The sequence below is a fragment of the Myotis yumanensis genome, unplaced genomic scaffold (genome assembly GCF_028538775.1).
Source record: "Myotis yumanensis isolate MYYU_CA2020_CCGP unplaced genomic scaffold, mMyoYum1.0.hap1 SCAF_5, whole genome shotgun sequence".
NCBI lineage: Eukaryota > Metazoa > Chordata > Mammalia > Chiroptera > Vespertilionidae > Myotis > Myotis yumanensis.
In genome coordinates, this window is record NW_027223756.1 from 1076833 (window position 1) to 1103513 (window position 26681).

General features: G+C 61.6%; 1 protein-coding gene across 1 annotated transcript; it reads left to right on the plus strand.

Moving 5' to 3' along the window:
- The first annotated feature begins 184 nt into the window (after positions 1–184).
- On the plus strand, positions 185–25699 carry LOC139010080 (kinesin-like protein KIF19). The gene is made up of 20 exons (XM_070414187.1): positions 185–384; positions 449–557; positions 1639–1719; positions 5471–5581; positions 7785–7872; positions 8846–8982; positions 9144–9269; positions 10165–10359; positions 12031–12183; positions 12942–13064; positions 13904–14051; positions 14920–15097; positions 16289–16568; positions 17668–17851; positions 19161–19294; positions 20301–20422; positions 21332–21626; positions 21812–22350; positions 22685–22926; positions 25599–25699. Exons 1-20 carry the CDS (start codon positions 185–187, stop codon positions 25697–25699), a joined length of 3546 nt encoding a protein of 1181 aa, XP_070270288.1.
- Positions 25700–26681: the final 982 nt, after the last annotated feature.

Genomic DNA, 26681 nt, shown 5'->3' on the forward strand with positions numbered 1-26681 from the left:
CTTTAGAAGCTCCTCGGGGAAAAGTGCTCACAGCTGGGAGCACTGCACTGCATGTCGACTGGGGGCGTCCATCCCCCTTTCCACGGGAAGCCGCAAGCCCACGCGGGGGCCGGGCTCGGGCAGGCGCACCTGTGGAGCAGGTGTGGGGCGGGGGATGGGGGGGGGCAGAGGAGCCTGGGTTGCCATGGTGTCAGATGAGCGCACAGTCAAAGGCTGGCGCTGTAACCATGTTCCTGGCGGGCAGCCAGCCTGTACCCACCGGGCCTGGGCCACCTGGCTGCTTGGGGCCCACCTGCAGCACGTGGGCAGCCCAGCATCCCTGAGGGGCCCCTGGAGCACTGATGTCACCAGGGCCACCAGGGCGGAGCAGGTGACGCACCGCAGGTCTGTGCAGCCCGGACAGCGGGGAGCAGTAACCACCGGCTCTGTGCCCTCTCACCCACTGCAGGTCTGTGCAGCTGGACAGCGGGGAGCAGGGAGCAGGCTGTGTGCCCACTCTCGCCAGCCCAGGCAGCCCTGCCATAAGGGACATGGAACCCAAGGACCAGCAGCTCACGGTGAGTGTCCCTTGTGTGGCCTGACAGCCGTGGGGCTGTGTGTACCGAGGCTGCCTCCCGCTCCTGGCTGCCTGCTGACCTCCGCCCCCGCGCCCAGCCGTGCAGGCCCGCCCGCCTCCCTCCTGGGGACTGCCCTCCTGGGGTGTAACGACCCTTCTCCAGATACCCCTTTACTCCCGCCTCTGACTCTCCCTCCCCGGGGACTCAGTGCCTGGACCAGGACCCCCAGACGGGATGGGGTAGGCCCTCCACCTGACCCCGTCCAGGCCCTGCAAGGCCTGACCAGACCCACCTGCTGGGTCACTGGAACCTTGGCCCATTTGCCCGTTGGGTGAGATGGGGCCAGGGACCTGCCCCACACCTGTAGGCTGGTTACAGAGCGACCCGCCATGACTGCCCCAGGGAGGAGCCCAGCTTCTGTGTCTCCCAGGAGAAAGCAGGGGTGGGGTGGGGGCACGGCTCTCACGGGATGGAGGAGGATTTGGGGCTCCGGTCTGCAATTCCACAGGGCTCCCTCGTGCTCCCCTATCGGGGCGGGGTGTGCAGAGCGATGGGCCATGGAGCCTTTGCACCTTCTGTGAGCAGAGGGCCAGGTGAGGGCAGGACCACGAGTGGCTGTGGGACTGGGCGAGTGCCTCTGTCTTCCCTTCCGAGACTGAGCCGGCCGCTGAAGTCCCTCCTCTGAGCGCCCTGTTGGTGCGAACATCTCGTGTTCCTGGGTGGGAGGTTATGCCTGGCCCGGCTGGTGGCTCAGGGGTTGAGCGTCGAACTAGGAACCAGGAGGTCACAGTTCAATTCCCAGTCAGGGCACAGGCCTGGGTTGCAGGCTCCATCCCCAGTAGGGGCGGGCAGGGGGCTGCAGATCAATGATTCTCTCATCATTGATGTTTCTCTCTCCCCCTCTCCCTTCCTCTCTGGAATCAATAAAAATATGTTTTTAGAAAGTTATGCCTGGAGGGGCTTGGGATTCGCTCGCTGGTCTTTCCTGCTCCACTAGGAGTGGGAAGCCCTGGTGGGGGCGGCAAGGAAGGGCCGAGGGGGGAATAGGCCCCGATGCAGCTGCATAGTGTCCCGCCCACAGGTAGCGCTTCGGATCCGCCCGCTCAATGACACGGAACAGGAGGAGGGAGCCAGCGTCATCGCCCACAAAGTGGGTGAGCAGGTGAGGCTGAGGGCCACGGAGGGTGTCCGCAGGCAGGAGGCTCACCCTCCCAGGCATGCCACTTCCGCTGGGACAATCGCTCATTCACCCTCATTCGGTGATTCATGCCCATCTGTACACTGGTTACTCGTCCATGACCTGTTCATCCACTCACCCATTCACTCACTCACCCATTCACTCACTCACTCACCCATTCACTCACTCACTCACCCATTCACTCACTCACTCACTCACGCATTCACTCACTCGTTCGCTCATTGAAGAAATGTCTAGCCCGGCCGGCGTGGCTCAGTGGTTGAGTGTCGACCTATGAACCAGGAGGTCATGGTTCGATTGCCGGTCAGGGCACATGCCCAGGTTGTGGGCTCAATTCCCAGTGTGGAATGTGCAGGAGGCAGCCAATCCGTGATTCTCTCTCATCTTGATGTTTCTATCTCTCCCTCTCCCTTCCTCTCAAAAGAAAAAAAAAAAGAAATGTCCGTGTCATGCTCACTAGGGACGCCGAGGCGGAGCCATGGGGGCAACAAGGGCCCACCGCCAGCTCCCCTCCGTGTGGGGGTCAAACTGGGAACAGATGAGTGTGTGATGTCAGAGCTCAGAGCCGTGGGGGTCGATGGGGGTCACGAAAGGCCGGGGAGCCTGGGGGCTCAGTGGTGTGTGGGAGAGGGCGGGGCAGGCCCCCCCCCCCCCTCCGCTGGAGCCAGCGTCTCATTGGCTGAGCACTGTCCTAGGCCCGGGACAGGGATGGGGACCTCACCTGCTGTGTGGCCAGGGTTCCTGCTCCCCGGACTCGGGCTGGAGCCGGGCGCTCATGGCGCAGGAGACAGGTGGTCACTTGCAGAAGGAACGCCACCGCTGAGGGAAGCTTGTCAAGTGACCGAATTGGCCGTTTGTCGTTAGAAAGGCGGCTTCATTGTCTATTTATTTATTTTAAATATATTCTTATTGATGTCAGAGAGGAAGGGAGAGGGAGATAGAAGCATCAATGATGAGAGAGAATCATGGATCAGCTGCCTCCTGCACACCCCACACTGGGGATCAATACCCCAACCCCGGCCTGTGCCCTGACTGGGAATCGAACTGTGACCTCCTGGTTCAAAGGTCGACCCTCAGCCACTGAGCCACGCCAATCAGGCTGAGAATTCACGATTTTAAAGTGAAGAGTTCAGTGGCATTTAGCACATTCACACTGTGCACTCACCGCCTCCGTCTAGTTCCTAAGCATTTTCACCCCAAAAGGAGACCCACACGCCCTAAGCCTGTGATGGCGAACCTTTTGAGCTCGGCGTGTCAGCATTTTGAAAAACTCTAACTTAACTCTGGTGCCGTGTCACATATAGAAATTTTTTTTATATTTGCAACCATAGTAAAACAAAGACTTATATTTTTTATATTTATTTTATATATTTAAATGCCATTTAACAAAGACAAATCAACCAAAAAAAATAAGTTCCCATGTCACCTCTGACACGCGTGTCATAGGTTCGCCATCACTGCCCTAAGCAGTGCCCCCGTCCCTGTCCCAGCCCCAGTGACTGGGCACCTGTCTCTGGATTTGCCCGAGTGGACGACTCACCCAATGGAATCGCACGGGGAGGGCGGGCGGGCGGGGGGAAGGGGCCGTTTGCGGCTGGTTTCCCGCACTGAGCGTGTTTCTGAGGTTCGTCCATGTTGTAGCATTTTCTTTTACCTTTTATTTTATTTTTAAATTTGATGTGAGAACAGAACATCTACTTGTTCACTTACGCACACATGCCCTGACCAGGGATCGAGCCTGCGACCTTGGCCTATTGGGATGATGCTCTAAGTAACCGAGCGACCCGGCCCAGCTTAGCTTTTTGTTTTGAAGTGACGTCAGGCTACTCGAAGGCCTTGGAGCCCCTGGAGGGCCTGCGGAGGGTCCAGGTCCTCTGAGCCCAGGGTCCCAGGCAGCAATGTCCTCCGTTTTCGCGTCCCTCTCGCTCCCTGATCACAGACTCCCTCTAGGGGACATTTCAGAGTGAACCGGCCGAATGCCCCTCCACACCAGTGTTTCCGTGAGGCGTTCTTACCCGCAGGCCCACGCCCCGGGCTGGGCTGGAGCCCCGCAGGGACCAGGCCAGGGCCCCCTCCAGCGCAGGCCCGGCCCAGCCAGCAGGTGCAGTGGGAGCCTTAGACCAGGGACTCATAGAACAGGCAACACCTGATGCTTTGGTCAGGGCACTGCCCGCTTTTCCCTTCCAGCGGTTCTCCACCTTCTGGCCCTTTAATACAGTTCCTCCTGTTGGGACCCAACCATTAAATTGTTTTCGTTGCTACTTCATCACTATCATGTTGCTACTGTTATGAATCGTAATGTAAATATCTGATATGCAGGATGGTCTGAGGCGACCCCTGAGAAAGGGTCGTTCAACCGCCAAAGGGGTCTCGACCCACAGGTTGAGAACCGCTGCCTTAGACTTTCAAATAAAAAGTGACAGCGGCCAGCACAACTACAGCCGTGGGTGTGAATGCCCTGTCCTGAACCGTGAATGTACAGGTCACATAATAGAGTTGCATCTTATTGGTTATGTTGCGTAATAAGGTTGTGTTTGATTGGTTAACTCTTGGTACCAGAAACCCTTATAGACGAGTATGGGCACCTGTTTGTTGTTGTTTTCTTTCTTTTTTTTAAACCCTCACCCACGGATATTTTTCCATTGACTTATAGAGAGAGTGGAAGGGAGGGAAAGATAGAGTAAAATGCTGATTGATGTAAGAGAAACACATCGATTGGTTGCCTCCCGCATTCGCTCTGACAAGGGCCCGGGCCAGGGAGGAGCTGGCAACCCAACCAAGTTAGGTGCCATTGACCAGAATCGAACCCAGGTCCCTTTGGTCTGCACGCCGATGCTCTATCCACTGAGCCAAACCAGCGAGGGGTTGGCACCTGGTTTTTTAAAAAGTCACTTTGGAGTAAAAAAGCGTAGGTAATTATTATTATTTGTAAATTGATCGAAATTATACCTATTTTTTATTAGATCGGCAAAAAGTTAATATATTTTTTGGTGTGCACAGAATTTGAGTAATTAGCTTATGTGCTGAGATGACAAAGGTCGAAGATCGCTGCCTTGAACCCTCACTAGAAGGAGAGAGAGTTGGCTTATGTCCTGGGAGAAGTGCTGGGGCTGCTCTGCCTGTTCCCCCTGCCCCCCCCCCCCCCCCCCTGCCCGGACCTCTGGGCAGCCCTCCCCTCCGGGACCTGTTTCCAAAGCCAAGCACCAAGGGCCAGGGCAGGGTGGCGGGTGGCCATGTGGCCCTTGTGTCCCTAACACTGTGGCTCCTCCCCAGCGCCCTCTAGCTCGGAGTAAACAGAGCTGACTGGTCTCTAATTGCCCTGCCCCCCAGCCCCTTGGGAAAGGTGCCTCTGAACCTCCCATGGCCCCCAGACGTCCTCACACCCTCCTTCATAATTACGCATTCATGTGAGTTAGGACGGGGCCAGGAGGGGCGGCCGGGCCTCAGAGAAAGCAAGAGCTGCAGAGCTCAGGTGGGTCCTTCTCCAGGTACCTGTGCACCCCGCCCTCCATCCTCCCCTTCGCTGGGGTAGCTCAGCCCCAGGCAAGAAGAGGGATTCCCGGGGGAGTGAACGTGCTGGGGTCACGCAGGGGAACGCAGGAGCCAGACGCTGGCTCACCACCTGACAGTTCACGCAGCCCTCCCATCCTGCGGAGCCTGCCCACCTGGTTCCCTGGGCGCCCCCAGCCCCACTGACGCTCCGCCCCGCTTCTAGATGGTGGTGCTCATGGACCCGGGCGAGGACCCCGAGGACACGCTACGCACACACCGGTCCCGGGAGAAGACCTTCATCTTTGACACCGTCTTTGACCAGCACGCATCGCAGGTACCTTCTGCCCACTGCCCCTTAGTCCCTCTGGGCCAGGCTGTCCTGACTGTCCTCACCAAGCCCTGCCGTCCCCTGGGGAGGACTGTGTGGCCAGGTGGCCTCATCCATCCCTCATCACAGGGGTTTCCCTGATGATCAAGGAGGTTAGCAGGGTTTACACATCTCATCCATCCATCCATCCATCCGCCCACCCACCCATCCATTCACCACCCATCCATCCATTCATCATCCATCCATCCATCCATCCATCCATCCATTCATACACCCATCCATCTATCCATCCATTCATACACCCACCCATCTATCCATCCATCCACCCATTCATACATCCACTACCCATCTATCCATCATTCATCCCTCTACCACCCATTCATCCATCCATCCACCATCCATCCATCCATCCACCACCCATTCATCCATCCATCTACCATCCATCCATCCATCTGTTCATCCATCCATCCACCATCCATCCATTCATCCATCCATTCATCCATCCACCTCCCATCCATCCATCCATCCATCCATCCATTCACCCATCCATCCATCCATTCACCTATCCATCTATCCACCCATCCATCTACCCATTCATGCATCCATCCATCCACATATCCATATCCATCCACCCACAAATCCATCTATCATTCCATCCCCCCATACATCCCCCATTTTCCCATCCATCCATCTATCCATCCATTGTCTGTTCATCCGTCCATTCATTCACCTATCCGTCCGTCCACCCATCCATCTGGCACAGGGGTGTCTGGCTGCCATGTGTCTAGAACACACTCCCTGCACAGGGCTCCTGTCCCAGGAGGGCGGCACAGTGAGCAGTAGAAACAGACGCACTGGCACTGGTGCAGTGGCAGCGAGCGGAGGCCTTTCCGGGCTCTTGGCTGAGACCTGGAGGAGGAACCCACTATGAGAGCAGAGGCTCCCGGTCCCCAGTCCACAGACGAGGAGCCTGAGGCCGGGTCAGGTCGTCCTCACCAGCACCTCGCCGGGCCCTTGCCTGTGAGGGGCCTCGTCACCCACATCAGAGGGGCCTCGTCACAGGGGCCCGGGCTCAGAGCGGCATGACAGAGTGAAGGACACTCACTGAGCCCCGCAGAGCGGATCTGAACTCCGGCCTCCTGGCTGGGAACGTCCCCCCAGCAGGCGATGAAGCTGGGATGCTGGGCCCAGCCCTGCACCCAGGGGACCTTCCATCTGCACCACCTTCTCCTTCCAGGACCCCAGCCCTACCGCCCCCAACCCCCGCCCTCCCTCCCCGCCCTTCTCCACTGCAGCTGCCAGTTCCCATCAGTCCTGGGCGGCTTTAGTCATAATGGGGAGGGACTTCAGGCACCCGAAGGCCCGACCATGCCCGCGTCCCCATGGCCCACCCACAGGGCTGTCAGTGGACTGGTGCTGCGGGCGTCCGTCACCTGCAGCAGCCACCTGTGGCCTCCCCGTGTGGCCTGGGCCTCCTCACAGCATGGCAGCCCTGAGCTCCAAGGGGGTGAGGGAGGAGCTGCCAGGTGTCAAAAAGACTCGGCCACCCCAGGCATGGCATCCCTCTGCCCGCTTCCCTGGCCCAGACTTGGGGGGAGGGGATTAGGCGCACATCTGGGGGGGGGGGGCAGGGAATTTCCAGCCATCTCAGTCCACCTCTTTCCTTCCTGCCGCCTGTCCCACTGGGTCCCTGGAGGAGTCCTTTCTTGAATGCCCCTAGGGACAGGGAGCTCACTACCCCACACTCCCATCGCTGTACTGCTGCCTCACCTTAAATTCTGCGGGTGGAGACTTCCACTCCCTGGTCCCAGTTTTGTCCCATAAAGAGGGTCACACACTCCTCCCAGACGCCGAGCCCTGTGGCTGCCCCAGCCCTTTGCGTTCCCCCTGATTCCTCCGTTTTCTCAGCAGCCCTGGGAAGGACTCACGGGAGTGTGGTATGACGGGGGCCGGGCTCAGGGCGGAGTGTCCCCTCCGCAGCCTCCCTGTGGGGTCCGCCTTGTCTCACACTGTGAGGCGGGGCCGGCGCAGGTGAGGCCTCGGGTGGTGCAGTTACGCGCATCCGGGGTGGAGCCCAGCCATGCCCACCCCCGCTGTGCCTGGACTGCCCTCCCCTGTGGGGCCCTGTCCATGTCCCCACGGCATGGACATCGCAGGCTGCCTCCAGCTGCTGTCCACTGGGCTGTGGTGTCCTTCCGTCTGTCCGCAGGGGGACGTGTATCGCGCCACCACCCAGCGCCTGGTGGACGGCATCGTCTCCGGATACAACGCCACGGTGTTCGCCTACGGCCCCTCAGGTACCGGGCGTGTCTGCAGGGGGGGCTGGTGGTGCGGGCTCCCTAGCAGCCCAAGCACCTGCCGGGTGCGGGCGCCCCGCTGGCCTCTGGCCCCGGCTCCTGGCACAGCAGCCTCGACAGGCAGGGGAGGTCCCTCTCACAGAGGGACATGGGGCCTCAGAGAGGGACAGTGGCTTCCCCAGCACGCAGCCTTCCCCCTGCGGTTCTGCGCCGGGGTCAGTGCGGTCAGGCCTAGCCCCTCCTGTGCAGATGGGGAAACTGAGGCCCTGAGCAGAGCCTGGCCACAGCCACAGCCACAGCCACAGCCACAGCCACAGCCACAGCTTGTCTATCCCTCATCCGTTCAACAAAGGTCACCAGCACCTACTGTGTGCCAGGTGCCAGCGAAGGGGAAGAGCAGCCTGGTCCTTGCCTGTCAGTGGGCGGGGGAGGGCGGGGTACGGGCGGGGGAGGGCGGGGGCCCCATGAAGAGACTCCTTAGAAAGCGTGATGCGGTCATTCGGTTACAACATGGCTCAGACACCTTGGAGAGGAGAGAGAGACCCCGTCCCGCCGCCCGCACCACCAGCACCTCCTTCAGCCCCGGTTCCTCTGCAGGCAGCCGGGACCGCTGAGGGTGTTGTGGGTTTAAAAAATATATTTTTATTGATGTCAGAGAGGAAGGGAGAGGGAGAGAGAGAGAGAGACAGAAACATCAATGATGAGAGGGCATCGTGGACCGGCTGCCTCCTGCACGCCCCCCACTGGGGACCGAGCCCACAAACCTGACAGGGAATCAAACTGTGACCTCCTGGTTCATAGGTCAACGCTCAAAACCTGAGCCCCGCTGGCCGGGTCGGACTGACGGTTTTACCCTTGTTACCAGAATAGGAAGCGAGACGTCAGCAGCGGGAGGGTTTGCGCGATCGAGGCGGCGCGGGCATAGTCTCCGGGGAATGCGCCCACTCAGGGCCGGTGGGTGTGGTGCCCGCAGGGGCCGGGAAGACCCACACGATGCTGGGCATGGACGCGGAGCCCGGCATCTACCTGCAGACCCTCGCCGACCTCTTCCGGGCCATCGAGCGGACCCGGGACAGCGTGGACTCCAGCGTGTCCATGTCTTACCTGGAGGTGAGCCTGCCACCTGCCTCAGGCGCCTGACCTGCCAGGCGGGCGCGTTACCCCGAATGCCCTTTGCAAACCTCCGCCTCGGAGCAGCGGGTTCTGGTGGACGCAGAGCCCAGCGACGTGAGCCCTGCCCTCTGCTCCTCCGGCTGCTCCGTCTCGCCCAGATCTACAACGAGGTGATCCGGGACCTGCTGAACCCGTCCTCGGGGCTCCTGGAGCTGAGGGAGGACGCCAGGGGCAGCATCCAGATCGCGGGCATCACAGAGGTCTCCACCTCGAATGCCCAGGAGGTGAGGGCCAGGCGCCACGCTCGGGGAGGCCAGGAGGCCCTTCTCCTCAGGTGCGCAGCAGAGCCGGGCACACGGCCCAGCGTGGCTCCTCAGCCCCCACCTCTGCAGGTCCCCCCTTCTCAGACTCCCCTCTGCAGGTCCCCCCTTAACGGTTGCGGTTATGCAGGAGGCCTCAGTGACCCTGGGTGCCCTCCCCACCCTGAGGTGGCTCCTTAGCGAGGGCGAGTGTGGGCATCTCTGCAGCCCTGCCCCTGCTCTCTGCCCCCAGGCTCCCCAGTGCCACCCTCACAGCACTGCCCTCTGGGTGGGCTCCCACCGCCCAGGAACCTTCAAGGGCTCAGCCCGCCCCATGGCCGTGCTCCAGCCCTGTGGGCTCGGGCGGGGAGAGGTGGGTGAGGGTCTGCAGGTAGATGCCGGGCTTCTTGCCTATTCGGTCGCAAGCACTGTGCCGTCTCCCTTCACCCCTGCTCTGCAGTCCTAGCACGTGTGCACACAGTAGGTGCTGAGCAGAGCCTCCTGGGTGTGGTTTCCACAGCTGCTTGCTCGCAGGAGGGTTTGCCCACCTGCCGCCCCATCGGGGCCTGAGATCTGCATTGAGAAGGGTTCTGGCTGCCCTGGCTCTGTGGGAAGAGATGGGTAATCCACTGGTGATGTCTGCCACAGGCAGAGGACGGCGAGGGGCCACGCATGCCCCAGCCACCTGCCATTTCTCCGTGAATCAGTCACTTCACCCGCAAACCAGATATCGCTTCCCCTTGACAAGGTGCTGCATCAGCACCCCAGCACGAGTTGCCCCAGGAGCTCGGGGCACCCCTTCCCTTGCCCGGTGGATCTGGAGGGAGCACAGGGCCCCTCGGGCCCTAATCGCCGCCCCCCACGCGGGCTCTGTCCTCAGATCATGCAGCTCCTCACCAGAGGCAACCGGCAGCGCACGCAGGAGCCGACGGCCGCCAACAGGACGTCCTCGCGCTCCCACGCGGTGCTGCAGGTCACCGTGCGCCGGCAGGGCCGCGGCCACCACCTGGCGGAGGGCGTGCGCATCGGGAGGCTGTTCCTGGTGGACCTGGCGGGCTCGGAGCGGGCATCCCAGGTGCCTCCTCCACGCGCCCCCCGCATCCCTTCCATCCTCCCACCGTCCCTCAGCTTGTCACCTGCCCTTTAGTCTGTGAGCAGGACCCTGTCCCTCCCTCCAGCTCCCAGGCCTGGGGTGCCCCCTGAGCGCTGGCTGAGTGACCTGGAGGGTTCTGAGTGGCAGTCTCCCCCCTTCCCCCGCCCCCCACCGCCCGCAGGGAGCCCAGAGCCTCAGGGGTCGGGGAGACAATTGTGAGCAAACCATTGCAGCTCGGGGAGGCTGTGCTTTGAGATTTGGGGTCCACACGGAGCTCATGGGAGCTCAGAGGAGAGTGGTGGTAGTGGTGGGGTCTCAGGGCTGGGCCTGACGGGCCCTGAGGGCTTTGGGGGAGTTTACGGAAGAGCAGGCCAGGGGGAGGGGCCCAAATCCCAGTCTCCACCCTGTGCCCACCCAACCGTGGAGGCCCTCCCCTCCCCCCCCTCCCCCGCCCTGCCATGCCCTGGCCCTGCCCTGGCGCTCGGGCTCCTGAATCGGCAGGCCTGGCCCAGAGTCAGGCTATTTTTTAAAAATATATTTTTATTGCTGCTGAAACCGGTGTGGCTCAGTGGATAGAGCGTTGGCCTGCGGACTGAGGGGTCCTGGGTTCGATTCCAGTCAGGGGCATGTACCTGGGTTGCGGGCACATCCCTAGTATGGGGTGTGCAGGAGGCAGCTGATCAATGTTTCTCTCTCATCGATGTTTCTAGCTCTCTATCTCTCTCCCTTCCTCTCTGGAAAAAATCAATAAAATATATTTTTTAAAAAATTATTTCATAAAAATATTTTTTTATTGATGTCAGAGAGGAAGGGAGAGGGGGAGAGAGAGAGAAGCATCAATGATGAGAGAGAATCATTGATTGGCCGCCTCCTGCATGCCCCCTCCTGGAGATCAAGCCTGCAACCCCGGGTATGTGCCCTGACGGACCAGGAATTGAACCTTGACCTTCTGGTTCATAAGTCAACGCTCAATCACTGAGCCATGCCATTCGGGCCAGAGTCAGATACTGTAACCTAACCCTAGGAATGCAATGTGCATGTTAATGGGAAATCTGAGGTAGGAGAGCCAGCAGGGCAGACAGCAGCCGTTGGAAAGATGGTAACGGCTCCCGAGAGGAGGGGCCACGCCTCGCCACGGCCCCTCGGGAAGCACAGGGCCCTCGGGAGCAGGGGGCCCTGATGAGCCTCCCCGTGGCTTCCCGGGGGGAGCAGGCGAGGCAGGGCGAGCGGGCGGGGCCTGCGGCTGGAATAATTCCAGATGCAGGAGGACAGAGCTGTCCCGGGTCCTGGGGCCCAGTCCTGGACAACGAGGGCAGGGGGACCGGCCCCGTGTGATGTCGGGAGGATGAGGGGGCGCCGCTGCGGGGCGGCCTCGTGAGCGCATTCGCATCCTCACTGAATCAGATGGCGCTGCAGACACGCCTGCTGCGCTTACCTCATTCCTGATGCTAAAGGGCACCTGCCAGCGCCGCACACGGCTCCCCTCCCTCCAGCGGCTGCCCAGGGTGCCCGCGGGCTTCTGTCACCCGCCTCGCGGCCCCGGGTTTGGGTCTAGTCCGTGCCTGCAGGGCCCGAGCATCCGGGGACGGGTGTGGCCCGGGGCCTGGTGTGGGGCACAGACCATCTCCCCCCAGCCCGCCTCTCCCCGAGCAGACCCAGAACCGCGGCAAAAGGATGCAGGAGGGCGCGCACATCAACCGCTCCCTGCTGGCGCTGGGCAACTGCATCAATGCGCTCAGCGAGAGGGGCGGCGGCCGCACGCAGTACGTGAACTTCAGGGACAGCAAGCTCACACGCCTGCTCAAGGTACGAGCTGCAGGCCGGGTGTGTGCATGTGTGTGCACATGTGTGTATGTGTGTGCTCACATGCTCATGTGTGCGCACATATATGTGTGCGTATGGGTAGATGTGTGTTCGTGTATTTGTGTGTGCACGCACGTGTGTACACATGGGTGTGTGTATGTTCATATGTTTGTATGTACACCTGTGTGCACATGTGTGTATGGGTGTGCATGTGTGTCCTGCTGCCACAGCTGACTGCATCTTCCAGGACTTACCAGCCAGGAGAGAGGCCCTGAGTGAGGTCTAAGGACCCTCCTAGGAACCCCCAAAGGCAGGAGAATATGGTAGAAACCATTTCTAGTCACGACCTGACTGCCCGCCCTCTCAGCATGGTGCAGCCCATGCTTGCATACCTCTAGGGACAGGGAGCTCACTGCCTCCGTCACGTCACGGGGAGTCTGTCTGCGAAGGTCCCCACGCTGAGCCGATGCTGTCGCCTCTGCCCTGTAGCAGGCGGGCTCCACACAAACAAATGGCGAAGCCGGGTGTGTCCCTGCAGACCCGCCTCCGGTCTAACCTGCTCGCCTCGGAGCGGAAGGCGGACGGGGTGGGCTTGGCATAGACCCCACTCACCCTGAGCGTCACCCCTGAGCTGCCCTCCTCAGGGTTTGGAGCAGGAGCCTCGGGGCGGTGCCCATGGGCCTGGCGGGGGTGGGGGAAAGACAGCACCACTGGGCAGGGGGCCTGTTCCCACCACCCCAGCTCGTGCCCCCGCTGAGCAGGACGCCCTGGGAGGGAACAGCCGGACGGTGATGATTGCCCACATCAGCCCCGCCAGCACATCCTTCGAGGAGTCGAGGAGCACCCTGCTGTATGCGCACAGAGCCAAGAGCATCAAGACGCGGGTGAGCGCCTGCCCGCGGTGCACGCACGCCCCTCACACTCTCGCCCCCCAAGCTGCGGTGCACGCATGCCCCTCGCGCTCTCGCCCCCCAAGCTGCAGTGCACGCACGCCCCTCACGCTCTCGCCCCCCAAGCTGCGGTGCACGCACGCCCCTCGCGCTCTCACCCCCCAAGCTGCGGTGCATGCACACCGCTCATGCTCTCACCCCCCCGAGCTGCGGTGCACACACACCCCTCACGCTCTCACCCCCAGAGCTTCGGGCTCCTGGGCCTCAGCTGTGGTGCACCTGCCGGCTCTGCGTTGGCCCTGCGCCTCCTGTCTCTCTCCTGGGGCCTCCTCTTCTCGCTGAGGACGTCAGCATTGGACTCGGGGCTCCCTGACCCTAACCCAGTGTCCTCGCCTCTAGGCCCTTCATTTCCTTTGCAGAGAACAATGCCCCCAGGGCCACCCATGTTTGATGTGTCAGAATCTCCTTCTTCAAGACTGAGTAGTACTCATTTGAATTTCATTTTAATTTTTTTTAACAAATGTTTTTATTGATTTCAGAGAGGAAGGGAGAAGGAGAGGGAGAGAGATAGAAACATCCACGATGAGAGAATCACAGATCGGCTGCCTCCTGCCCGCCCCACACTGGGGACTGAGCCCGCAACCCGGGCCTATGCCTGACCAGGAACCCAACCATGATCTCCTGGTTCCTAGGTCGATGCTCACCACTGAGCCACACCAGCCGGGCTGGTTTGAATTTTAGTAGCAAGACTGCGTGTTTCTGCCGTAAATTCCCGGCTATAAGATGTTTCCTCGGGGGCTGCTGGCCTGACCTGGGGTGTGTCTTGCCACCAGGTCAAGCGCAACCTGCTGACCATGTCCTGCCATCTGGACCAGGACATGGATGTCATCTCCGACCTGCGCAGGCAGATCGAGCACCTCAAGTCCAAGATCGAGAGGCAGGAGCACAGGAGAAGCGAGCCCGGGAACCCGGGCGCTCGAGGTAGAGCCTGGCACAGACCTGGTGCCGCCCTGGGGCGGGGGGTGTGAGCTCAGGACAGACGGTGCCCTGTGGTGGGAGAGGAGGCTGGGAGGTCGGTGACCGGGCCGGGCTTGAGGAAACGTCACACCGTTTTCCACGGTGGCGGCACCGGCTTCACCCACCAGCGCGCAGGCCCTGTTCTCCTGCCCGGCCAGGGCTTGTTCTCTCCTGTCTTGACGACAGACACTCTGACGGGGGGCGGGGGGCGGGGGGGCTGGTGTCTCCCGGGTTTGGGGTGCACTTCCCTGATGGTCACGGGCCTGCTGGCGTCTGCATGTCTTCTTCTTTAGAAACATGTGTTTATTGATGTCAGAGAGGGAGGGAGGGAGAGAGAGAACATCCGTGATGAGAGGGAATCATGGACCGGCTGCCTCCTGCGTGCCCCACTGGGGACCGAGCCTGCACCCGGGGCCTGTGCCCTGGGTGGAATTGAACCCTGACCTCCTGGTTCATAGGTCAGCGCTCCACCCCTGGGCCGCCCGGCCGGGCTGCACATCTTCTTTGGAAAACTGTCTCTTAAGGTCCTTCGCCATTTTTCCGCGTTGGATTGTTTGTTTTTTACTATTAAGTTGTATGAGTTCCTTATATATTTTGGATATTAACCCTTAGCAAATATATGGTTTGCAAATATTTTCTTCTATAGATTCATTATCTACCTATCCATCTATCCACCCACCCACCCACCCATCCACCTATCATTCGTCAATTTATTACCCACCCACCCACCCTCACAGGGCGTGAGCTCCACCTGTTTGGTGGGCAGGCCTGGAGCTCAGCCCTGGCTCAGGTGGCACCGCTCTCGGTGCAGCCGGCTCTCTTGCTGCCCCAGTCGCAATGCCCGCCCAGGACCCGGAGGAGGACAGCCGCCTGCAGATGAACGAGACCCGGGCCCAGCTCATGGGGACCTTCCAGGAGCAGCCGGAGATGGCGCACAGCCCGGTGGAACTGGAGGACGCCAACATCGAGCTGCACGCCAACGTGTCCCAGCACCTGCTGGCCATTGCAGAGTGAGTGTGCCCGCCGTGGGCGCCGCCCAGGGCCCAGCGCCACCCTCCCGATGGGGCAGGAGGGCCAAGAAGAACCAGTGGGGTCGCTGGTGGGGGCTCCTTTTTTGCGACTGTCTAGCCTCCCTCCCCTGCTTGTGGGTCCCCACGGGGCCTTTAGCCGAGGGCTCCTTCTCTTCCCTCCCGCCCTCCCGCCTGTAGCGAGGCTGGAGCAGGTGGAGACGGCGTCCAGGTCCCGCTGGCCCCTTCACAGGCTGGAGCCCAGAGCCAGCCCTGCAGGCCGGGGTCAGCCCGTGGGACGGAGGGCGATGCTGAGGCTCAGGGGTGGGGCTGGCTGAGGGTGAGTGTCCGTCCACCGGCCGGCTCTCCGGACGGCCCAGCCCTTCTTCCCGCCACCCGCAGTGAGCAGGCTGCCCGAGCTGGACCGGCCTTGTGCTTTGTCCCCGGACAGGCGTGGGAGGTGGGGCATAGTTAGCAATGACACTGGGACACCCGGCATCGCCGCAGTGGCCTGGACGAGCAGGTCACCGGGAACCCGCGTGCACGCTGCGATCCATCCATGTCTTCTCCCATCCTCCCTCCTCCTCTCTGTCTGTTCGCTTAACCGCGCAAGCGCCTGCTTCCGAGGAACTCCCGCCCTTTCCAGCCCCAGCTCCCGTGTCCTTCCTCACGGGCAGCACCTGCCCAGGCTCTGCCCTGAGCTCACCAGGCCCGGGGCAGTTTCACAGCTGAGGGACTGGGGGGGAGGGGCAGGAGGGCCAGTGACCTTGGCCTCAGAGGAGTCCAGGAGGGAGGGGCGGGCTGGCTACAGGGTCCTGTGCCTAATTGCTCGGTGATCATACTGCAAACATTCACCGCTGCTTCTTCTTTTTAATCGTTTTTTTAAATTAATTTTTAGAGAGAGAGGAAGGGAGAGGGAGAGGGATAGAAACATCAATGAGAACGAATCATTGATCGGCTCCTGCACACGCCCTACTGGGGATTGAGCCTGAAACCCGGGCATGTGCGCTGACAGGGAATCGAACTGTGACCTCTTGGTTCATAGGTGGAGCCACACCCGCCGGGCCATTCACCTCTTTACTTTTTCCAGTTTTTGTCAGACAGCAGACCCAACCCTGCCCCTTTCCATGCCCACGCCTGTGACTAGACCAGTGGCGCCCACAGGGCTCTGACCCCCCCCTGTCATGGCTGCAGCTGGGAGAAGCCCGCCCACCACACCCAGGACGAGGCGCCTGAGGGGGACGAGCAGCAGGCGGTGGACGACGCAGCTGGGGATGAGGGCGAGTCCGCAGAGCCCCACGAGGGAGCCCTGGCCGGAGCGGAGGTCTCCCTGCTGCTGGCCGCGCAGCGGAAAACCGTGGCCCTCCAGGTGGGGAGGGGCCGGCAGCCCAGGCGACACCCGGGCCGAGTCACGACATTGATCGCTGCCCCTGCACCGGCGCTGGCTCTGCGGGCGGGAAAGCTGGGCTCAGCGGTCAGAGAGCTGGTCCCGGTCCCCAGGGCAGGAGCAGAGCTGGGCTGGCGGGCTGGCTGCAAACCCATGTCCCTGCATGTTAGCGACGGCCACACCCGGGCGGCAGGGCCCGAGTGCAGGGCGGGAGGCGGCGTGGAGTCCACCGAGAGCCCTGCTGCCGGTCTGAGGACGACACCGGCTCCTCTCAGGGCGGCAGGGCCTCAGCGGCTCCTGGGAGGGCCTTCGGCCGGCTCTTGCGCAGGCTCCCCAGGCTGCCACGGGCACCGGAGAGAGGACAGGGACGCGGCCCGGGAAGCCCGGCTCTAGGCTGCTCTCTGGAGAGTGAGTCTTCTCCCAGGCTGTTTCCTGGGAAGAGCGAGTTATTTATTTATTTATTTGTAAATATATTATTGATGTCAGAGAGGAAGGGAGAGAGAGAGAGAGAGAAACATCAATGATGAGAGAACCATGGACCGGCTGCCTCCTGCACGCCCCCTACTGGGGATCGAGCCTGCAACCCGGGAATGGAACTCTGAGCTCCTGGTTCCTAGGTTGATGCTCAGCCACGGAGCCAGGCCAGCCAGGCAAGAGCGAGCGATTTATCTGAGCTGTTTATGCAGCAGGGACCTGGGGAAAGTGCGGGGCGCTAGCTGTGTCCCGCCCCGAGGCAAATGGGTGCAGGACTGTTTTCAGGCTAGTGGCTGAGTCTGATGATGCCCTGTCACTACAAGCAGGTGGCACTTATTTCACTTAAAAACTGTCACCAAACCAAGGCCCTCTTTTTTTTTTTAATTATTCATAACTTTAAAAAAATATATTTCTTTATTCATTTCAGAGAGGAAGGGAGAAGGAGAGAGAGATAGAAACATCAATGATGAGAGAGAATCACTGACCAGCTGCCTCCTGCATGCCCCCTACTGGGGATCGAGCTGCAACCTGGCATGTGCCCTGACTGGGATCAAACCTCTTGGTTCATGGGTCGACCTTCAACCACTGAGCCACACCGGCCGCTGCTTATTTTCTTGAGTTCAATTTGCACACCCGGTCCATCGGGGGCGTGTGGGCGGGGTCCGTTGGGGGGAGCAGGCGGGTGGGGCGGCACAGACCTTGGTCCCCGCAGGCGCAGCTGGAGGAGCGGCTTCTGTGCCGTGCGCAGGAGCTGGAGGCAGAGAACGCAGCGCTGCAGGCCGGCCGCCTGCACGGGGCGCACCTGCTGGCGCAGAGGGACCTGCTCATCGGGCGCCTCCGCCAGCACCAGCTGCTGTGCGAGGGGATCATCCGGGACCAGCGGCAGCTCATTCAGGGTGAGGCCGGGCCCTGCTTCCCCCTCGCCGTGCACCCCGGACCGTGCACCCCAGGTGTCGCTGTACGCACGAGGCCAATGCGCGAGGTCGGTGCCCTCTGCCGAGATGCACACGATTTGTTGCGCCGTCAGCTGGGACCGTTTAGGTTTTGTGCCGCCCAGGCTCCCGCCGCCTGCCGCCCCTCACGCCCCTCACCCCTCCGCAGCGTGCAGGCCAGTGCGCCCGCCGCCCGGTCAGCACCTTCCTTCACGCCTCAGCCGACAGAAGTGGGGCTGCGTCTGCCTCGGGGCACCAGGTGTTCACGCTGCTGCGAGCCTCGCGCCTGAGCTGTCCGACCACCTGTGGCTCCTTTGGGCGCACACCTAGGGCGGGCTCTTCAGCTTCCTTTTCGTTGTTGCTGTTACTCCTCACCAGAGGATTTTTTTCCCATTGATTTTCTTTTATTTTATTTTAAAAAATATATATTTTATTGACATTTTTTACCGAGAGGAAGGGAGAGGGAAAGAGAGTTAGAAACATCGACGAGAGAGAAACATCGATCAGCTGCCTCCTGCACGCCCCCTACTGGGGATGTGCCCGCAACCCAGGTACATGCCCTTGACCGGAATCGAACCTGGGACCCCTCAGTCCGCAGGCCGATGCTCTATCCACTGAGCAAAACCAGTGAGGGCTGATTTTATTTTTTAAATATATTTTTATTGATTTCAGGGAGGAAGGGAGAGGGAGAGAGAGAGAGAAGCATCAATGATGAGAGTCACTGCTCAGCTGCTTCCTGCACGCCCCACACTGGGGATGGAGCCCGAAACCCGGGCAGGTGCCCTGACTGGGAATCAAACCCTGACCTCCTGGTTCATAGGTCGACGCTCAACCACGGAGCCACGCAGGCCGGGCTGTCCATTGATTTTAGAGAGAGTGGGAGGGAAGGAGGGCGAGAGAGAGAAGCACGGATGTGAGAGAGACACATCAATTGGTTGTCGTCCCCCCACCCCCCGACACACATCCCCACCGGGCAGGGAACCTGCGCCCAGGTGTGTGCCCTTGACCAGAATCACCCGGAGACTGTTCTCTGGCCGACGCTCTAGCCACGGACCCACCCAGCCAGGCCCTTGAGTTCTAACCTGCCTGTTACTCACTCTTGGAAGTTCCCCTGTTACTTTATGATGAAAGGCGGGGCATGAACCAGCAGGACCTTTCCAAGCAGCGGTCGGAGCGGAGAGGAAGTCACAGAAACGCGGCCCCTGGGGAGGATTCGCCCGCGCCCCGCTCTGGACCGGGCGGCGTGCCCTGACCGCCCTCCCTCCTCCCACAGACGCCGGCCTCCCCGTGCCCACGGCTCTGGACGAGCGCTACGGCCTGTACGCGCGGGAGCTGGGCGGGGGCTCGCTGGGCCGCCTGCTGCTGCTGCACTCGGCCACGGCCACGGCCACGGCCAGCTCCCTGCCGGTGAGTCCGGGCGCTGGGGGGTCGGCCTGGGTCAGCTCTGGTCGGCGTGTCCCCTCCCACCCGCCTGGGCTTAGCCTGGGACACTGGCCCTGGAGGTGGGAAGAGGAAACGTGGGGACCCAGGAACCAGGCCGCCTCTGGCCAGACGCACCTAGCAGTTCCGTTCCGGCCGGTGTGGGGTGGCGAGCCTGGGGGACTCGGGGCTCCGGGGTGTGATGTTCACGGGCAGGTCTGCAACCTGGGCCACCGCTAGAGGTAACGGCCGGCAGGAAGGAAGCCTGGGCCAGGGCGTCTTCTGGGGCCGCAGCAAGCCCTCGGGTCTCAGGCTCTCCTCTGGGCTCGGGGGTCCCCAGGGGGTCCTCCAGGCCCCGTGTGAGGCCACGTCTACTGCCCGTTCTGGGGGCACCTTAAGGAGGGAGGTCGGGGTGGGGGTGGGGACGCCCTCGGGAAGCGGGTCTGGGGGGGGGCTCTGAGTTCCTTGTTTAGTCCAACATGGTCGTCACAAGCTCTGCCCACGCCCGCGGCTAGGCCTGGTCCCCCAGCCCACAGACCCTCTGCTTTGCCTTCTGGAGAAAAGAGAGGAGAACCCCCTGATTTCAGCCAGCGTCGCCCCTGTGCCTGTTTTTTAAATATGTTTTTATTGATTTTTAGAAAGAGGGGGAGGGAGAGGGAATCATGGACTGGCTGCCTCCTGCACGCCCCCCACTGGGGATCGAGCCCCAACCCAGGCATGTGCCCTGACCGGGAATCGAACCTCCTGGTTCCTGGGACGACGCCCAGCCAACGAGCCCCACTGGCCAGCCTTGTGCCCGTTTTTGCTCCAGGGTCAAGGCCCACCCGCGGCCCGGCCCTCACTCCTGGCAGAGGCCCCCTTTCTGTCTGTGCTGGGGGCTCCGAGGAAGAGAGCTGCTGGGCCGCTGCAGGAAGGCACCTCCCCGCCCTCAGGGGCTCAGGACACGCTGGCTGGCTGCGCCCGGCCCCCGAGCTCATCCTCTGTCTGCCCGCAGGATGGCTCTGTGGGGAACACATCTCCACCCCTGGAGGAGGCCCCCGGAGACCAGGTCGACAGGAAGGGCCCCCCGGGGGGTGCCCCCTTTGAGCTGCCGCAGATGCTGCTGGAGACGGACAGGTGAGCGGGCTCTGCTTCCGGCCCATCGCCTGCCCTTGGTTCCAGGGGAGGCTGCGGGATTTGGAGGCCTGGAGGCCGGGACAGACTCCCCACCCCCTGGGTTGGGCAGGCAGCCTCCTGGACACCCCCGTGCCCCCCCCCCCCAGGAAGCTCCCCGGCTCCTTGTCCAGGTTTTATTGGGGTTTCATCACGCAGCACAAATTATCACATCACTGGCCACATCCGCCCTCCTGGGATGGGGCTGCCCAAAGTCCTGCCTCTAACGTGCTGGTCTTTGGGGTGAGCAGCCCCCATCCCGACACCACCTGCTGCCACCGGCTCCTTGGCGCAGCAGGACATCCTGTCCCCCAGACCGTCCCAGGACAGTGGTTCTCAACCTTCTGGCCCTTTAAATACAGTTCCTCATGTTGTGACCCAACCATAAAATTATTTTCGTTGCTACTTCATAACTGTAATGTTGCTACTGTTAGGAATCGTCATGTAAATATCTGATCTGCAGGATGGTCTTAGGCGACCCCCGTGAAAGGGTCGTTCGACCACCAAAGGGGTCGCGACCCACAGGTTGAGAACCGCTGGTCCCAGGGTTTTGGGAGAAGGCAGTGCTAGGGCCGGGAGGGCCAGCATGTTCAGGGGCCGCCTCCGGGCGAGTCTGTGCCTTGAAGGTCCCCAACCGCGGGCCTCTGGCCTTCTTCCTAGCGAGTGTCCTGCCTGCGCCGGGACTGCAGGTCGCTTGCGCACTTGGCTGGTGTCCCCTCGGAGGCAGCATGTCCACGGGGCTGCATCTCCTCTGATCATCCGCCCTGGCCTGATGGGGGGTGGGAGGGTGGGGGGTGGGGTGGCCACAGCGCGGGTTCGAGCTTCCTCTGGGGCAACAGGTGGAGATTGAGGGGCCCCTGTGTTTCCTCGCAGCGATGGTTTCAAGGTGTCGAAAGCCACTCCCTCAAAACAGCGGGGGAGGCAGGCTGCCCTCGCCCCTCCGCCCCTCCGCATCCTGCTCACGCCGCCAGCGCACGAGGTGGGTGTGCGGGTCTCAGGGCCCTTCAGGGCTGCACTGGGCTGGGGCGAGCAGCAGGGAAGCTTCTGGAAGGGGACTCTTTTTACCCAGCCGCCAAGATGGCTGTCAGCAGCGGGTGACCGTGCGGAGGACGCCCCTGGCCCCTGGGAGCCCCTCCCCCGGGGCCCCAGCTCCTGGGACTCCGGCCGTGCGGGTGCTGAGGGTCAGGCCCTGGGGACGCCCCTCCGTGGCTCTGGGAGCTGGTGTAGGAGCCGTGGCCCCTCCGCCCTCGGGGCCGCGACCCTGAGGCCCAAGCACTGGTCTCACAGGACGCCCAGGCCTGGCTTCTCACGTGCTTCCTGGGCCCTGTCTCCCCAAAGCAGTCTTCCCCCCAGAAAACGGCTGCCCTGGGCCAGGCCCCTGTGCTTCCGGGCGGCCTGACCCCACTGGTGTCCCCTCAGCGGTCAAGTGCTCTGAGGGCGAAGCCCGTGGCCTCCAGGCTGAGCTCCCCGGCCGGCCTGGACTTCGAGGAGGTGGCCGCGAGCACCAAGAGCATCGCCCTCGTCGCGGCCTCCCGGCGCTGCCAGGCCCAGGACCGGGAGGGCGGCAGCGGCCGCTCCTCCCTCCACCTTCCAGACTCCAGGGACTCGAGCCCAGCAGGCAGTAGGCGGCCCCGCGCCAGCCCCGGCCGGGAGGGCTCCGCGGAGAGGAAGGCCCGGAGCAGGCGGTCCCCTCGCCTCAGCCCAGGCGTGCGGCCGGTGGGTGGACAAGGGCCTCGCATCTGGTCCCAGGGCTCAAGGCGGACAGCAGAGAGGGCAGGTCGCACCAGGAGGGTCATGGTGGATGGGGCCCTGGGAGCAAGGGGAGGAGACAGCCAGGTCCCCGCACCACTGCCTCCTGCACGCCCCCCACTGGGGATCAAGCCCACAACGGGGCCTGTGCCCTGACTGGGAATCGAACCGTGACCTCCTGGTTCATAGGTTGATGCTCACCCACTGAGCCACGCCGGCCGGGCTCAGCCTGTGGATTTAAATGTGAAGCATCGCAGTGGGTTAGATGGGAACCATCCATGGGGAGGGGCGGTGTGGAGAAGGGGAAATGGGGACAAGCAGCCCTTCTTTAGGGTGCATGGTCAACAGACCCCGTGCGCCTAGAGCAGTCTGGCACACAGTCGGCGTTTAAGCAGTGCTGGGGTTCATCTCAAAGTGACCCTGATGTTTGATCCTCCTGACCTGCTCCCCACGCCCTGCCCTGCTGTGTGACTCCCCCCTGCAGGCAACGGAGAAGCCCCAGCCCCCCACCCCGGCACGTTGGGATGAGAGCCAGACGCCGCCTGCATCCCATCAGCCGTCAAAGTCCTCGAGCCTCTTCCCTGCTGTCCCCGCGGCCTCCAAGACGAAGCCCGGCCCCCACGCAGGTACGGGGCCAGCAGGAGCGCGTGGCTGGTGTCTCTGTGTCCTTTGGACTCTACTCTGCTTCCCCCCCCAAACCCAACCCCCCTCTCAAAGGTGACCCTGTGCCAGGTGTGTGCTCCTGGGTGCGGGTGAGTTTCAGGGCTCAGGGCAGCGAGTGGCCACTGGCTTCTGGTGAGAGGCCGTTAGAGCTGCTCAGCCTCCGCAGGAGTGGCACCCAGCGGAGTGGCACCCAGCGAGTGTAGCATCGTCCTCAAAAGCAAGTGCCGCTCCCTGGCCTCTGGCTCCTCCCAGTTTAGGCCGGAGTCCTGGCTCCCGGGCTTGTAGTTATTACAGAAATAGATGCTCATTGTGGGGCCGTGGGAAACAGGGAAATGAGAACAGGAAAGAAGCACCCCACCCCCCCCAAGAAACGGTGGCTGTGGGACATCCTCGCTGTGGGGGCTGCCTGAGCGCCTGCTATCGAGGGTGCAGGGTGTTTCTAGTGGATCCCATCGCAAAGGCAGGCGGGAGGGTGTGGGCTCCTCCTGGGCCCCCAGCAGGGAAGGACCCAGCGTTAGAAAGGCCTGTGGAGCTCGGAGGGCGCCCACTGTGGTGGATGCCCTGGGTTCTGCGTTGTTTTTTGTCTTGTTTTGTTTTGTTTTAAATGCATTCTTTTATTGATTTCAGGGAGGAAGGGAGAGGGAGAGAGAGAGAAACATCAATGACGAGAGAGAATCATTGATTGGCTGCTTCCTGAACGCCCCACACTGGGGATTGAGCCTGCAACCCAGGCATGATTCCTGACTGGATTCGAACCCGGGGCCCTTCAGTCTGCAGGCTGATGCTCTATCCACTGAGCCACACCAGCTAGGGCTGGGTTCTGCGTTTTAAAGCGTCTCATCTAGCCTTTCCAGTGACTGTGTTTGCTGCACGTATGACGGGTCAGTCGCCATGGACTGGAGCACAGACCAGAGCTGTCCTCGGCAGAGGAGGGGGAGCAGGCACCTCCGCGGCCCTCTCGCTCCACACGCCGCGCAGCCGTCCGCTCCTCTGGCTTCTTCGCTCCCCGGAGCTGGAGCTGGAAGAAACCCGGCCTCTCACCCGTGTGGGAGCTAAAACATATCAGCGGTTCTCCTCCCATCTTCTGAGCTCTGGCCGGGACACCGACCACATTCACAGACACAGTAACAGGAGGAAATCAAAGTGTAATATATGCCCTGACCGGTTTGGCTCAGTGGATAGAGCGTCAGCCTGTGGACTGAAGGGTCCCAGGTTTGATTCTGGTCAAGGGCATGGACCTTGGTTGCAGGCACATCCCCAGGAGGGATGTGCAGGAGGCAGCTGATCGATGTTTCTCTCTCATCGATGTTTCTAACTCTCTTTCCCTCTCCCTTCCTCTTGGTAAAAAATCAATAAAATATATTTAAAAAACAAAAACAAAAAAGTGTAATATACACGCGTGGGGAATCCACTCAGGCATGATGGGTCCATGGACATTCCAAAGGCACAGGCAGCGTGGTGTGTAGGAGGCGACAGGTCAAGGGAGAAGCAGGTCTCAGATTTCAGAAGAGCAAGGAGCGCTTCACAGGGCGTTGAGGACACACACACACTCACACACATACTCACACACATGCACACACACACGCACACTCACACACACACACACTCACACACATACTCACACACACACATACTCACACACATGCACACATACACACATGCTCACACACACGCACTCACACACATGCACACCCTCACACACGCACTCTCACACATGCACACACACACGCACTCACACACATACTCACACACATGCACACACACTCACACACACACTCACACACATACTCACACACATGCACACACACACACGCACTCACACACACACACACACTTTGGGACACGGTCCAGCCGACAGGCCTGCCCGGAGCCCTCTGGTTCACCACACAGAATTCAAATTAATTCAAATCAGGCTGAGGCTGCACCCCAAGGTCTCCTTCCTATACAGGGTTCCCCGCTGAATCCCTTGGGCAGAGAGGGAGGGAGAGGGTGTCAAAGGCTCTTTCTCCTTCCTTCCTTTCTTTCTTGCTTTTTAAATATATTTTTATTGATTTCAGAGAGGGGGAGAGAGATAGGAACATCAGTGATGAGAGAGAATCACTGATCGGCTGCCTCCTGCACAACCCCCACTGGGGATCAAGCCCGCAACCCGGGCCTGTGCCCTGACTGGGAATCAAACCTGTGACCTCCTGTTTCATAGGTTGATGCTCAATCACGGAGCCACGCCGGCCGGGCAAGAATTGTTTCTTAATAAGCAATTTAAAATCAATATCCCCAAAGGGGTGACTGTTTTGGCAGCTCTCTGGCGGACAGCAGACGGGAGTACCTGTCAGCCACAGGCAGTGAGAGCAAGTCCCTAGGACACCCAGGGCCCAGCCCAGGCCCAAGAGAAACCAGCGCCCCCAGGTCCACGAGGGCCTGGAGTGGGCCCCGCGGGTGTCAGGAAAGGCCACGTCCTCCGTGGGGCCGGCTGAGGCCGGAGTGGAAGCCGGTCTCTGGGTCACATCGCGTGTTGAGGGCCCAGCGGGACGGCAGCGCCACATCCCTCCTCGGGGGCTGGCGGCCTCCGCGTGGAGACGGGCACTGCACGCAGCAGTGGACAGGGTCCCCCTTCTCTGGTGGACGCAGGAGCCCTGGGAGCGCACTGAGCATGTTTGCTGAGGCTCGGGGGACGGCGGGGGGCTGGGGGGGAGTTGGCCTTGACCATAGACTGACGTCTCCCCTCCAGGGTCTGCAGACAGTGGAGGCCAAGGCCGCAGTCCGCTGCCCCCCAGCAGCCCTCGCAGGCCCCGAGGCCGCAGCGCCAAGGGCCCGAGAAGACCCCTGTGAGGACGGCAGGCAGAGCCGGGGCCAGAGCCGCTGGTCCGGGCGCGGCCCTGCCCCGAAGCTGGATAGAGAGATGGGCCCTGGCAGGGGCACTGGGGGGAGCCTGCCCGCTTCCTGCAGCCTTAGCGCCAGCAGCGGTCTCAGCAGCGACCTCAGAGGAGGGGCCACCCCCCGACCCTCACAGGCACCTCGGCTTTTATGGGTGATTCCGACTGGGGGTGCTCATCCCAGAACCACTGTGCATCCGGCCCCTGCTCCGCGAGGCGCCCTCCGTGGACTGGGACCCGGCATTCCCTCCGGCCCAGGCCCAAGTGGAGGAAGCCACGGACACGAGTGGCCGCCCGCAAGAGAGCTTGTCCCCACCCTGTGCGGTAGTTGGGACTGTCCAGAGAGGCAACCAATAGGGTGTGTGTGTCCGAGTGTGCATGTGCAAAGTATGCGCACACATGCATGTGTGTACATGCATGTGTACGTGTGTGCGCATGTGTGTGCACAGAAGAGGAAGAGGAGAGAGATTTACTTTAAGGAACTGGCTCACATGACGGCAGGGCCTGCGATCTGAAACCTGCAGGGCAGACGGGAGGCCCAGGAGGCGCCGAGGCCACAGCCTCAGTCCAGGCCACCTGAGGCCATGCTCCCTGCACAGACCCAGCCCTCCCCCGCCAGCCTTCCGCGCTCTCGGAGGAGCCCCCCACAGGGAGGGGGATCTGCTCCCCTACACAGACCCAGCCCTCCCCGCCAGCCTTCCACGCTCGGAGGAGCCCCCGCAGGGAGGGGATCTGCTTGACTCTGAGTCCCCGCTGACTTCCAGGTTCATCTCATCGAACAACAGCGTCACGGTGGCCTCTGGGCTGGTGTGTGACCACATACCTGGGCCCGTGGCTCAGACCAGTTGACACATAAAATGAACCCTCCTACCCCTGGGGTGGCCTTGGCCAGTCTGCAGGGACACTGGTCCCCACCCCGTGTGCACATGGGCTTGCAG

Coding starts and splice junctions, on each gene's coding strand:
- LOC139010080 (XM_070414187.1), top strand. CDS start 185: ATGGTGTCAGATGAGCGCACAGTCAAAGGCTGGCGCTGTAACCATGTT. Junction 14,052..14,919: donor CGGGAACCCGGGCGCTCGAG/GTAGAGCCTGGC, acceptor TTGCTGCCCCAG/TCGCAATGCCCGCCCAGGAC. Junction 16,569..17,667: donor CGGGAAAGCTGGGCTCAGCG/GTCAGAGAGCTG, acceptor TGGTCCCCGCAG/GCGCAGCTGGAGGAGCGGCT.